At 38.9% G+C, this 14,557-nt stretch overlaps 1 protein-coding gene across 2 annotated transcripts in view; it reads right to left on the bottom strand.

The window, feature by feature from the left end:
- Positions 1-204: 204 nt before the first annotated feature.
- TMEM240 (transmembrane protein 240) overlaps positions 205-14,557 on the bottom strand; it is a 130,100-nt gene continuing 115,747 nt past the window's right edge. For both annotated transcript variants that reach the window (XM_073602893.1, XM_073602894.1), the window contains exon 4: positions 205-2,138. In XM_073602893.1, coding sequence (XP_073458994.1) covers positions 1,990-2,138 — 149 coding nt within the window. In that variant the 3' untranslated portion in view covers positions 205-1,989. The remainder of the gene's footprint in view (positions 2,139-14,557) is intronic.

Here is a 14,557-nt window from a genome sequence, read left to right on the forward strand (position 1 = left end):
ACTGAAACAGAAGCTAGGTCTGTAATCACTTGCCAATTCTTTGGCCACGACAGCCCGTGATGGTAGCCACAGCAGGCAATTTTTTTTTAAAGATGCAGTCCCACTCCTTAAATTATTAAGCAAAAAATGTATGTGTGTGTGCATATATATCTAAATAATATGGAATTACAAGATTACGATTTTTTTGTAATATATATATATATATATATATATATATATATATATATATATATATATACATATACATACATACATACATATAGACACACACACCCATTTTTTAAAAATAGATGTTTTTTATTCCATATTATTCAAAATGGGTTAGCCTTTCTAGATGCAGTCCTCCCCATTTTTTGACAAAGAGACATTTCTACCTCGCTAATCACCACAATGTCTCATGTGTTAAAATCTTTCCATAGACGGGGCATTTAGAAAGGGAGAGAGAGATAATGTAACACAACGACACTGAAAGCAGGGGTCCATTTTTAGTTTGATTTTTAGTTTAAAATAAAGATCCATGTTAAGATTTCTGAAAAGAAAGTTATACGTTTATATTTATAAGTTATAAAAATGGGAGTAGGCAAGTAAGCACAATAGAAACAATTTGTATATTGTCAAAAAATTGTTGTTGCTTGGGTAAGGTAAGGGTTTTTTTTTTTTGCATAATTTGGAGTAGTATGCTATCATAATTAAATTTTCAAATTAGGATTTTCTTGACATTTTGGTGCTTGTTTTTGTGCATCTAATATTTTAATAGAAAGCTGTCAACTTTTATTTTCTTTTGTTAATATTCTGTACATATAATATTTTAATACAGAAGTATGAACTATTTTTTCTTTTTCGTTTCCATGAATTTGGGAAACAATCAGCCATGTTTATTATCTGATTAATTCATAAAGATTTTTTAAGTATGGAAGTTTAAAATTTTGCCAGACAAACCATTTCACTTTTTTTTTTATAAAGCATATTTCAAAGGTGGTTTGACATTTTACTTTAATTCAAGCTCATTCAAGTCATTTTATGTGAACGCAATTAAGAAAAAAAGTAAATTTTTCTCAGATAATTTGACTCTTATTTTAGAACTCTCTATTTTTATCTGTATATTTCATGTTGGAAGTTTGAGTTTTAAAACTGCCCTCACATTAAGACCACAGATAAACGGTCAGACATTATAACATTAAGCACAACTTTTTTTTTTTTTTTGTTTGTTTTTACATTTTTCTTACATATCTTGAAACATAGAAAACTAGTTGAATATTTCACAACAAAGTATATGTCCAGGGAGAAAATAAAAATGATCTGTAAAAAATACTGTTTTTAGACAAGTGGAGCTGCACTTTTAAAAAAAAGCTGCTTTTGGCACTGCTTACAAGCAAACAGTAAGACAAGGTTAATAGGGAAGGACAATTCAATAAAGACCATTGCATCATCAGCAGAGGTAAGGTCTTGATTGTACGTTCCTAAATTTGGCACAAATAGACTCAATCATTCACCTACGGAACTGTGACTTTAAGGACAAGTTATGTTTTTTTTTCTACATGTGCCCATACCAAATCTTACAATACATGACACTTAGCAAGAGTTGACACTCAAATCCTCCACTCCTCCAATACTACAGACACACATAAAAGGTAGAGTAAGTCTTGAGGTTTCCACATCTTACACTTTTTGAAATTTTCAGAGACACGTCTTTTTTTTTTTATAATTTTTGTTGTCGTTTTTTACATATTTACAGAAGTTCAGCACTAAAATCAGATGCCAAGAGACATCTACCAAGGTCCAAGATTTCCCTTGCCCCTTCTATGTGGAGTACTTCCCCTACCAGATAAGGGCAGGAGCAAAAAAAGGCCTGAAGGAAATAAAACTGTTTTCCTACTGTCTTCCCGTTTCGGAAAATGAATTCACATTGTTATTTTCTTTTTCCTCAATAGGAAAGAAAAGTTCTATTTATCCCCTAAATATAGAGGATACTGTCTGTGGGTGGCCCCCTTAGAGATGTCTAGGACTCGGGTGGCCATTGTGATAGAGCTTCTGCTTGATGTGAACCATGTTTCCGCTGGTATCGTCGTACTGCCGCGGGTGACGTTTTCCAAAATCCCTTATGTTACAAAACTTAGGAATCCATGACCAAGAGTTGTCTGCAAAGAAAAGGAAATAATGGAGAATAGTGAGTATATATTATTTGATAATGTCTTTTGATAACTGTGTTGAAAAAACATTTTTAACTGCGTGGTGTCCATTTAAAGAGACACTTCCCTACATGGGTAAAGTGACGGTATCTTTTTAAAGCCCACTCTTGATGTAAGTATACTGCTTTGCCACTTACCCCTGGTGCTCTACCGTCATATGATAAATCTATTAGTCAACCCTGTGTACGCTCCAACAGAATCCAACATACAACATTACATAGGGTTACAACTGGGGAGGAACAGAGTGGTAGGAGATTGCTGTTAAGGCAAGTATAAGCAAGTCAAGGGTTGGTTTTAATTATACTTTGTCACCTTACTGAACAGGCAAAGTGTTTAGTAGAAACTCCAGTCCTATGAAAACACATATACTGCTTCAAATTGAGAATTTGGTAAAATCCTTAAAATGGAAATGGGCACAAATACTAAATGATATTATGTTTATGGAGATCCTGGTCATTGGGGACATAGATAACCTCAAAGTATCCCATCAAGCTTGAATCTGAAGGATAGCACAAAGAGATTCTGACACTTTTAAGGCTCCTACAGGTGGACAATGGAAATCATCTTACTCCTTAGTTTGGGAAAGGAGCTTCCTCCTTGCCCTCTATCACCTGCTGCACCTGTTCCATAGTAGAGACCCAAGCAAAACCTTAATCGTATTCTCTATGTGACTATCAGATTTTTGTCGGACTGACCATTGCCCAATTAACCTTCCTCATCTCTGCTTCTCCCCCCTTTTCCTACTCCCTCTCCTACCCTTATTTCCCCCCTTTTCCTAGTTTTACATTATGTTAATCCTTGCATTGCTTTGTAATTGTGATGCTTAATACAAAAAACTGAATAAAGTTATATTTAAACTAAAATCCATATATATAGGCACTCACACATTCAAGTATGTTTTGTGTCTGTGTCCATCAGTGAACCAATTCATAAAACAGTTTGCATATGGTAAATGAGAAAAGCTCACCAAATCCTCCTACATACGTTTTACCTGTTTATCTGCTGCCATTCAAAAGTGCAGATTTGTGATAAAATCCTTCTGCATCTGTGAGGAGCAGAGAGGAGGGGGTGGAGATCTGCAGTTACAGTGTGTGAGAGCTGATTGGAGGAAAGGGAAACAATCCCCTCCACACATTGCACAGGAATGAAGGAACATACAGAACTGTGTTCTGAATAGACGAGCTATGTGCTGAGCTCCCACCTTCGTCACAAATTTATCTCATGTGTCGGGAAAGCTTCTTAGAAGTGACTCATGCTGATAACAGAGGAACAAAGCACCAAAGAAAAACGGCACTTAGAGCTTTGGAGATATGCGTGCTATGTTTGGATTTCATGACTGAGGTTTACGAGGAAAACATGGGCACTGCCTACATTAGACAAAGTTATTTGCCTGGTTGCAATGTTGCTGTACTGGCCTCAGTACATTCTGGGTTCCTTCTTGTATTAAGAGAGGTATGGACTGCAGAGAGAGAGAGATATAATTTTGCCCCTGTACAAATCATTAGTAAGACCTCATCTGGAATATGCAGTTCAGTTTTGGGCACCAGTTATCAAAAATGATATTGGGGAACTGGAGAAAATGCAGAGAAGGGCAACCAAACTTATAAGAGGCATGGAGAAGCTCAGCTATGAGGGAAGATTAGAGGAACTGAATTTATTCTCTCTTGAGAAGAGGAGATTATGGGGAGGGGGGGATATGATCAACATGTATAAATACATAAGTGGTCCATATAGTGAAATTGGTGTTTAGTTATTCACTTTAAGGTCATCACATAGGACTAGGGGGCACTCTTTATGTCTGGAGGAAAAGAGATTTAATCTCCAAATACGGAAAGGTTTCTTCACAGGAAAAGCTGTGAAATAGTGGAATAGACTCGCTCGAGAGCTGGTTCTGTCCAGCTCAGTAGATTGCTTTAAAAAAAGGCCTGGATTCTTTCCTAAATGTACATATTATAACTGGATACTAACATTAATAGGTAAAGTTGATCCAGGGAATATCCGATTGCCTCTTGGGGGATCAGGAAGGAATTTTTTTCCCTGCTGGATCAAATTGGATCATACTTTGCTGGGTTTTTTTTTGCCTACCTCTGGATCGAGTGTGGGTATGGGATTGTGTATATAGGATTGTAAAAAAAAAAAAATATTTTTTTGTTTTGTTTTTTCCCCATTTCATTGGTTGCACTAGATGTCTTTTTCAACCAGCCTAACTATGGAACTATATGTGACCTTGAACAAATAAGTGTTGGTTGAACTGGATAGACTTGTGTCTTTTTTCAACCAGATTAACTATGTAAATCAGGAATGTTGAAAAAAAGTCAGAAGTTCTTATCTGTAAGCTTGTTTTGGATTAGTAACTCAGAGCTGTAAAGCTGGACAATTGACATTTTTACAAGGAGATTTCAATAATGGTAACCTCCATGTTCCTCTCACTGTCTTTGCCTTGCCTCCAAGAATTCCCCAAACCAGCAGTTCCATGTAATGGAAGAAATGTTATACTCCTCTCTCCAGTGTCTGTGTCTTCTATCTTTTGTCCACTGGAATGCTGCATCCTCCATCAGATTCGTCAGCATTTAAAACTCAGTGAGTGTAGGTTGCCAATTTGCCCTACCTTCCTCGATTTCTACAGTCAGGTCCATAAATATTGGGATGTTGACACAATTCTAATCTTTTTGGCTCTATACACCACCACAATGGATTTGAAATGAAACAAGCAAGATGTGCCTTAACTGCAGACTTTCAGCTTTAATTTGAGGGTATTTACATCCAAATGAGGTGAACGGTGTAGGAATTACAACAATTTGTATATGTGCCTCCCTTTTTTTAAGGGACCAAAAGTAATGGGACAGATTAACAATCATACATCAAACTTTCACTTTTTAATACTTGGTTGCAAATCCTTTGCAGTCAATTACAGCCTGAAGTCTGGAACGCGCTCTGCCAGGGCCTCTACTGCAACTGTCTTCAGTTCCTGCTTGTTCTTGGGGCATGCAAGCTCAATCGGAGCATGTCAGGTGATTGACTTGGCCATTGCATAACATTACACTTCCTTCCCTTAAAAAACTCTTTGGTTGCTTTCGCAGTATGCTTCGGGTCATTGTCCATCTGCACTGTGAAGCGCCGTCCAATGAGTGCTGAAGCATTTTGCTGAATATGAGCAGATAATATTGCCCGAAACACTTCAGAATTCGTCCTGCTGCTTTTGTCAGCAATCACATCATCAATAAATACAAGAGAACCAGTTCCATTGGCAGCCATACATGCCCACACCATGACACTACCACCACCATGCTTCACTGATGAGGTGGTATGCTTTGGATCATGAGCAGTTATTTTCCTTCTCCATACTCTTCTCTTCCCATCACTCTGGTACAAGTTGATCTTGGTCTCATCTGTCCATAGGATGTTGTTCCAGAACTGTGAAGGCTTTTTTAGATGTTGTTTGGCAAACTCTAATCTGGCCTTCCTGTTTTTGAGGCTCACCAATGGTTTACATCTTGTGGTGAACCCTCCGTATTCACTCTGGTGAAGTCTTCTCTTGATTGTTGACTTTGACACACATACACCTACCTCCTGGAGAGTGTTCTTGATCTGGCCAACTGTTGTGAAGGGTGTTTTCTTCACAAGGGAAAGAATTCTTCGGTCATCCACCACAGTTGTTTTCTGTGGTCTTCCGGGTCTTTTGGTGTTGCTGAGCTCACCGGTGCTTTCTTTCTTTTTAAGGATGTTCCAAACAGTTGATTTGGCCACACCTAATGTGTTTGCTATCTCTCTGGTGGGTTTGTTTTGTTTTTTCAGCCCAATGATGGCTTGCTTCACTGATAGTGACAGCTCTTTGGATCTCATATTGAGAGTTGACAGCAACAGATTCCAAATGCAAATAGCACAGTTGAAATGAACTCTGCTCCTTGTAAATGGGATAATGAGGGAATAACACACACCTGGCCATGGAACAGCTGAGCAGCCAATTGTCCCATTACTTTTGGTCCCTTAAAAAGTGAAAGGCACATATACAAACTGTTGTAATTCCTACACCATTCACCTGATTTGGATGTAAATACCCTCAAATTAAAGCTGAAAGTCTGCAGTTAAAGCACATCTTGTTCGTTTCATTTCAAATCCATTGTGGTGGTGTATAGAGCCAAAAAGATTACAATTGTGTTGATGCCCCAATATTTATGGATCTGACTGTACATCACTGTTATGTCTTATAGTAACGTAGGGGTCAGAGGAAGGAATGACAGTGCAGGAGAAGATAGGATGCAGGGGCCATAGGGGACAACAGTATACCACTTATAGACGAATGGGTTGGGAAATTAATTTGGGGGACAACAACAATGTCACTTTAAGAGTGCACAATATCCGTTGCTGAACTACTTACAGTGATGGAAGTAAATTGAGAACACGGTCCCAGTATTTAGTAACACAACCTTCACTTTGACCTCTACTTTCATTTCTATTTTGTTTTTAAATATGTCAATTTTCATTAAAAGACAAAGCCTAGGATCCCGCTGTGATAATTCTTGTGTGCGCCCTTACAAGGAGGATGATAATTTTAATTGTCAGTACTTTGTGTTTAATGGACCCCCCGGGTGCACAATGCTGACAGTCATGAGACACTTGAATACTTTGAAACATGTCCCTACTTACACCCTGCCTTTACCCAATCAATTCATTATCCATTGTCTTATTTCTCATTTCACACCAAACCATAAAGCTGACAGCCCCCGTTGTTACCAGAGCTTCCTGCAGATGAAATTCTCAGAAAACGGGGTGAGAGAACATACTTCGAGTTTTAGCCAGCTAGATCCTCAGCAAAATACGAATTATAGATTTTTTTTCCTTATAATGCCTTGTCATTCAAAGCCACACTTGTAATACAGCAGCAAACTGTTAACGTCATTCTGATTGTTAAATAACTGCTATAAAGCCAAAGTTTCAAATTTTCATATATTAGACCTGTAATGTACTGGCTGCACCATCTTCATTATTGTCAAGAGAGAATATAAAATAATTGTTTTAGGTCAACTGCTGTATTGCAAGGATTTGTAATGTAAGGTCTTTACCTACCCCTGTGTTGTAGAAACTGTGACACGCCAAATCAGTGCACTTGTTAATTTTTTTTTTTAAAGTGAGAATTGGGAAATGTTGCATTACCTACATTTCAAACATTTTCCTATTCTTTCAGGGGAGAAGCAATCATTTGGGAAAATCTGCATGCCCTTTACAACCTTAATGATTGCTTCTCCCCTTAAAGTAGGTGTGGGTTCCTGGGCAAAGCTTTACTTATAGAAGAAAAGCCAAGATCTGCATATGATTTTAGCTGACTGTATCTTTGGATCCACTGGAGTCTACGCTGCAAGTGACCTATGTTTATGTTGTTTTTATGTTCAGTTTGAATTGCCCAGTTTAGTGACAGGTTTACTTCAATATGGCAAGTCCAAGGTCCTTGAGCATGCAATGTACATTCTAGGAGTTTCCAAGCTATCACTTTAAGAATCTGAAATTTCTGAGACAGCCATTTACTTCAATAGCAATAAGAATAAATGTCAATCTCCCAGGTTTAAAGTGGTTCTAAAGCAATTATCCTTATCTCAGGCCTAAGGGGAGAAAGAATAATAGAGATTCCTCCTTGGAAATTCCATAGGTTAATGACCTTGACGTAAGACCGGCTGCTTTTTTGCCCACACACCTCAAGTTTATGAGCCTGAACACAACAAATGCATTAAATCAGCTTAATAAATTATCTGCAGCAAAAACATGGGTGGGTGCATACCATCTGTGCTAATGGAGTCCAGAAGGACTGGGGAGGGCATGCTGTGTATACAGGAGAATATGGGGCATCAGGTGGTAGGGGTGGACATGGTATCTTTTTTCCTTTTATGATCAACTAAACTTCTCAGTAGAATGACCAGATCCCTTTGAAACCATTTCATTGTGACAAATAAAAATGATATCTGGACCAATCTCTTTTACTCTATACAAGTGGATCCCTATAACACCACCCAAAGTGGGTTTTGACAACTATTTATATCAGGTGCAAACCCTAACTCAATGACATTTAGTTTGCTAAAGTTTTGTGTGTCAAAAACCATTGCACCCTTTTTAATTGCATATCAGTGCTCTTGATCTCCTGCAGCCTCTTTGCAGCTACTAACAAATCACTGCATTTTTCAGGGTCCAGGCATGGTCAGGGGACCATGTCTGCATGATATGGGTTGAAATTTGACTTGTGATCTCCATCACAAGCCCGTATGACAGGGTGACAACATAGGAGCATAACTGGGAGACAGAGGACAGAGTGGTGTCATCCTATAATGCACCAAAATAATATGTACCTAAGTAATAATACCTAATATGTACCTAAACAAGGACCTTCAACGCCAGATCACCAGGTACTGTCTTATTAAATACTACAGATTTTAAAATATTGAGTAATAATACCTAATATGTACCTAAACAAGGACCTTCAACGCCAGATCAGCAGGTACTGTCTTATTAAATATTACAGATTTTAAAATATTGAAAACTACTGCCAGGGCTTTTTTTTCAGCTGGAACTTGGTGGAACTCAGTTCCACCACCTCTGACTCAGGCCCTCTGCTCACCACTATTACTTGAAAATACAAAAGTCCAGCTTCTATGCTTACAAGTGACAGCTTGTTCCCCAACGGCTCCCACAGATCAGATCTCCTGAGTGCCTCCCACTAAGTGGGAGGGGGACAAGGGTAGGGCTGCAACTAACGATCATTTTCATAATCGATTAGTTGGCCGATTATTGTTTCGATTAATCGATTAATAAACTTAAAAAAAGTGTGGTGTATAATTTACGGTAGTTAATATGTAAAGTTTTAAAATAAAGGCAATTTATTCTTAAATATCTCTATGCAGTGGTAAATATAAATAACCAACTATATGGTTAGGGAGCAAAATATCTAATCCACTCTGAGAATAACAGACAGAAGAGATATACTATTAGAGGTGATATACTGTATATACTATTAGAAGAGATATACTGTATATGCTATTAGAGGATATATACTGTATATACTATTATATACTATTAAAGGGTGAATCTGGTAAATATCATCAGACTCAGATATCAATTTTTTTTATTTAAAAAACAATGTCTAACTTAAAAAAAAAGTAATTTTAACGGTAAAATTTGGAAATAATAGAAAACTTCTTGGTCAAAGGAATTTTCAGTGTGTGTGGTTTTCGTTCAGAAATTACATTCATTTTAAAAACAGAATGTTAAAAACAAGTGAAAATTTCAAACATTCTTTCATTCAGCGAATGTACAAAGATTTTTTCTTCTGAATATTCTCGTCTGAAAATTGATCCGTGTGGCCAGCATAAGGCTCGGTATGCACCTATGCAGTTTGCTTTTGATCTGTTTCTGCAGTGCTTTTTGCTGTGCGTTTTGATTTTTGTGCACATGATTTTGCTGCGATTTGCGTTTTTTTGCATTTTTTATTTTTTGGCCAATTTGTTGTTGGGCAATTAAAAAACACAAATTGCTGCAAAATTGCATTACATGCTTTTCTGCAGCTTCTCCACTGAAGTATATTCCATTGAAGTATATTGAACCAAAAAATCACCGTTTTGCATTAAACAAAAGTCCCTGACCCTTTCCAAATAAGCAGCGGCTGAAAAAAGCATAGATGTGAATGTGTCCCATAGGAAACCATGTAAATGAACTGAAGTGCGTTTCTGCAAAAAACACATAGATGTGAACCAGGTCTAAGACGTTTATTAACATAATGGGGTTAAAAAAAAACAAAAATGAGCCCTTTATAGTACAAAAAAAAGCAAATAATCACTACTGTAAGGAGTTTATTTTTTTACTGTAAAACTGTGAAAGTAATATTTACAGTAGCAATTATTTGCTCTTTTTGTACTATAAAGGGCTCATTTTAGTTTTTTTTAACCCCATTATGTTACTGGCCGATTAATCGATTATGAAAATAGTAATCGATTAATTTCATAATCGATTAGTTGTCGATTAATCGATTAGTTGTTTCAGCCCTAGACAAGGGAGATGCAGGTGCCTGGGGTGCAGTACAAATGCTAATATCACCACTGTATGATCTCCCCACAAGTGAGAGAGGCGGAGCCAATTACAGTATGTGGGGAGGTACTAGAGCCGACTAGGTGCTTCAGCTTAATACAGCAACAAAAATAAGGCATGTGGAAGATGGTGGAGATTGGGAGAAGATGGGGAAATCGAGGGGGTTTGCATGCAAAGAGGTAAGAGCTGAAGAGGGGTGAAAGTGAGATGTGGATGGGGGATGCACAGGTAAGCAGCTGTGGAAGAAGGCTGAAACCTGCACTGTGTATGCAGCGCACCCCTGAACTCTGCACTATTTATGTAGCAAACCCCAAACTCATTCTGTGTGTAACCCCCTCCCCGAACTCTGCACTGTGTATATAATGCAGTTCTGGTATTTATTAGCCCCCGTCAAGATCCCCCTCCACTGTTAGTTAAATTTGACCACACCCAGTATTTGATGCGGTTTGGAGGGTGTATGTAAAAGGGGGGGGGTCATGATTAAGTTCCTGTACCTATTTTCTGAGAAAAAAAAGCCCTGACTACTACTGAAATTAGATAACAATGTTAAAGCTTATATATTAGATTTTAGTCTTTAGGTCTACATCTAAGTAAAATAAATAAGAAAAAATTTTAAAAATGTTAACGCGCCCCGTTCTGCCGAGCTCGCGTGCAGAAGCAAATGCATACGTGAGTAGCTCCCGCATATAAAAACAGTGTTCAAACCACAGATGTAAGGTATCCCCACGATCGTTCGAGCGAGAGCAATAATTCTAGCCCTAGACCTCCTCTGTAACCCAAAATATGCAACCCGTAGAATTTTTTAAACGTCGCCTATGGAGGTTTTTAAAGGTAAAAGTTTGTCGGGATTCCACAAGCAGGCGCAATTTTAAAGCATGACATGTTGGGTATCAATTTACTCGGTGTAACATTATCTTTCACAATATAAAAAAAAGTGGGCTAACTTTACTGTTGTCTTATTTTTTAATGCAAAAAAGTGTATTTTTTCCAAAAAAAGTGTGCTTGTAAGACCGCTGCGCAAATACAGTGTGACAGAAAGTATTGCAACGACCGCCATTTTATTCTCTAGGGTGCTAGATAGCAGACTGCTGATGACAGAGGCACGTAAACTGACCACGGTGTCTGGTCTCAGCAGCCATGATACACCGTGGTCAGTTTACAGAGGGGTGGGGAGAAACTGGCAGGATCAGCCAGGTTTTTTAGGTGTTACAGAGGGCCAATTGACACAGGACAAGCACTGTGTCATATAACATGCTTTAAAGGAGCAGGATCCTTTCTTCTTTTTTTTTTGGGTTAACAAACGCTTTAACTGTACAAGCAGGAGTTAGAAGCTGATTGGCTACCATGCACAGCTGCACCAGATTTTGCACTCTGCAGTTTTAGCAAACCAACCCCTCAGTTAGTTTATCCATTTAGGTGTCAATGTCTCTTGAAAGCCGCCCTTCCCCAGCAAGGTATAGACAGCCATCTTTGCTCCCTCACTGCCTTCCCGCTCCAGTCCTTGCACTGTTACTATGGGTTTTGGAAAGCATGTGACCTCCCCCATGTGACAGTGCTTATTCTCCAACACCTCCCATTTGGTAAAGAAGGTGCAACAGAGGCTGTTGTTTCTTATTATACGTAGAACCGTGGAGTATACTGTAGAACCATGGAGGAGACTGCTCTCTATGGTGGAACAATGGAAATTCACCAGGAGATTTAAAGGCAGACTGGCCTGTTTAGGCCAGTCTGCTTTTAAAACTCCTGGTGAATTTCCATTGTTCCACCATAGAGAACATTCTCCTCCACAGTTCTACAGTATGGTATGCCAGCTGCGCGATAGAAGACGTGAAAAATCTGTCCCATATAGTAACAACAGCACTGCGGAATATAGATACTGCAAAACCAAACCTGGACACTGTTATGCTGGCCAACTAAAGAAAAGGGCTAGTGGCATCAGCAAAGATCTAACTCAGCCATGATATAGTATGTTTATTCCACCTCCATCAGAAGAAACATAGAGAACAGTTAAACACACACAGACTGAAGTACAGTTTCTTTCTCCAAGCTGTACTATACATACAGTATATCATTATATATTACCCTATCATATACAAACGCCTAATGCTAATGCACCTTATTATATTATTTTTTATGTGCAAATATTGTATTAGCATTTTTTCTTACTTTTAAAATATTTGCATTATCTTCCTGGAATCCATCTGCCCTGAGCTCAGGCATACAGACAGGAAGGTGTGCTTATCTGAGAAAACCCTACCTCCCCTCCTGAAGACTCCTGGGATGTATGACATTAATTGCCTAGGCCAAAAACCAGGAAATAACTGAAGAAATTTACAAAAAAGTTTAAAAGAAATAAACAATATAAACCTTCCTATCTATCAACTAATGTTAGCAACATAAGGATTAAAAATATTTCATGTTGAGAGAGAGTGGCGTTTAAAGCCGGGTACACACTTTTAGTTTTTTTTTCCATTCAACCCCGCGGGCTGGACGAAGAAAGACTGTCGGCTCCGGTCAGAGCCGCTGAACTAACCATACAAGGTCAGTTCAGCGATCTCCCCTGCTGAGCTGTTTTTTTTGTTCTGACAGGGGGGAGGTAGAAATGGCAAAATTTTGCCAAAATCTGTAGAATTTCAACAAAATTTCAGTAAAATTAAAACTCTGAACTTTACTAATCTTATATTGAGTTTCAGTGCCACTTCCTTCTGCCAAATGCTCCACTGAAATATATTGGACTGGACTAGAGGTATCTTTCAAACATGATAATAAAAATAAATTGGAAATGACATAAATTGAAAAGCTGGGGTTTTTTCTGGCCTTCATTTCGCCGAGATTGGCAGATGTTCAAGTAATCAGCTGCTTCATTGCTACATTGTTTATTTGAGAGGACAGTGCAACCAAATATCATGCAATTCATTTTGGAGTAAGGCAATTAATTACAGCCATCTGGTCGATCATGTAAACAGCCTGTTCTGTGCGGTTTATGTAGTCTATAGTATAGAAGTGCATAATCCTTAAAGAAGTACCTTTGTACAAATACAGACTAGACTAGCTACACAACTCTGGGCCAGCTGGGTGTACGCATGGCTGAGAATTTGCATTTTTTTTGTGGATCCTTTCTTCGGTTGATACCATTGATAAAGTGACCTCAACAGTAGTGTTCTACTGCTCCTTTTTTGTCACTGGGCTGGGGTAGGTACTACTTAACAGCACTGGCTCCATCTGTGTCCAGGAGCCCCCCTCAGCCCCCTAATACTTACCTAAGCCCCATCTCGATCCAGTGATGTTGCATGAGAGACTAAGCTGTCCATACTCACTCCTCATTGGCTGAGTCAGTGAGCCAATGGGGAGAGAGATGGCGGAGCCAGGCTGCGGCTCCCTTTCTAAGCGGCTCAGCTTGGATGCCCCCATAGCAAGCTGCTTGCTGTGGGGGCACTCAACAGGAGGAAGGGGCCAGGAGTGCCGAAGAGGGACCCGAGAAGAAGAGGATCTGAGCTGCTCTGTGCAAATCCACTACACCGAGCAGGTAAGTATAACATGTTTGTTATTTTAAAAGGAGAAAAAATGTGACTTTAGTATCACTTTAAGCTGTGAAGAGCAGAAGCAGACCGGCACGGAGCCAACTCCCATTCCTGTAGTAGATGATGCAAGTCTGAAAAGGAGGGTCGCACACCACTGGTATCATCTACAAGAAACTTTACTGGAGGCTGATCAGACAGAACATGGTGTTCTGTCTAAGCAGCCTCCAAAAAATTTGTTTACAGATTTGTACTTCTGTGTGAAGGACCATCTTCACCTGCACAGGTTGCACAGGTGCTCCTTGCAGCCCCATGCAGGTAGAATGTTAAAATCACTGAAATGCAGCCAGTTGCTCAGATCTTCATGAATCTCCAAGTGCAGCCCTGTGTGTACATCTAAATGGATCAGCCCACCTGCATTGTGATTTGTGCATTGGAACTGCATAGATGTACACTTACTTGGAGATCTATGCAACTGGTTGCCTGTCATTGGCTTCAACAGGCCACCTGCACAGAAAACCTGTACATCCCGCACGGGTGAAGACGGACCTTTGCAGACATGTACAGATCAGTACTACCATGTGAATCAGGCCTAAATGCAAACTTAGCTACTTGCCTGCAGTTTAACTTTAAATTACCAACGATTTTACAGAAATCTGCTTAGAACTTGGCACAGAAGCAGAGCTCTTGATGTTTCTGTGGACCTGGACATTGTAGAAAAGTATTTAGCATAGCTTTATGCACAGTGAATTTTGTGTTATATTGTAGCATTCATCTGAATGC

This window comes from Aquarana catesbeiana, linkage group LG10 (genome assembly GCF_042186555.1).
Source record: "Aquarana catesbeiana isolate 2022-GZ linkage group LG10, ASM4218655v1, whole genome shotgun sequence".
Lineage (NCBI taxonomy): Eukaryota > Metazoa > Chordata > Amphibia > Anura > Ranidae > Aquarana > Aquarana catesbeiana.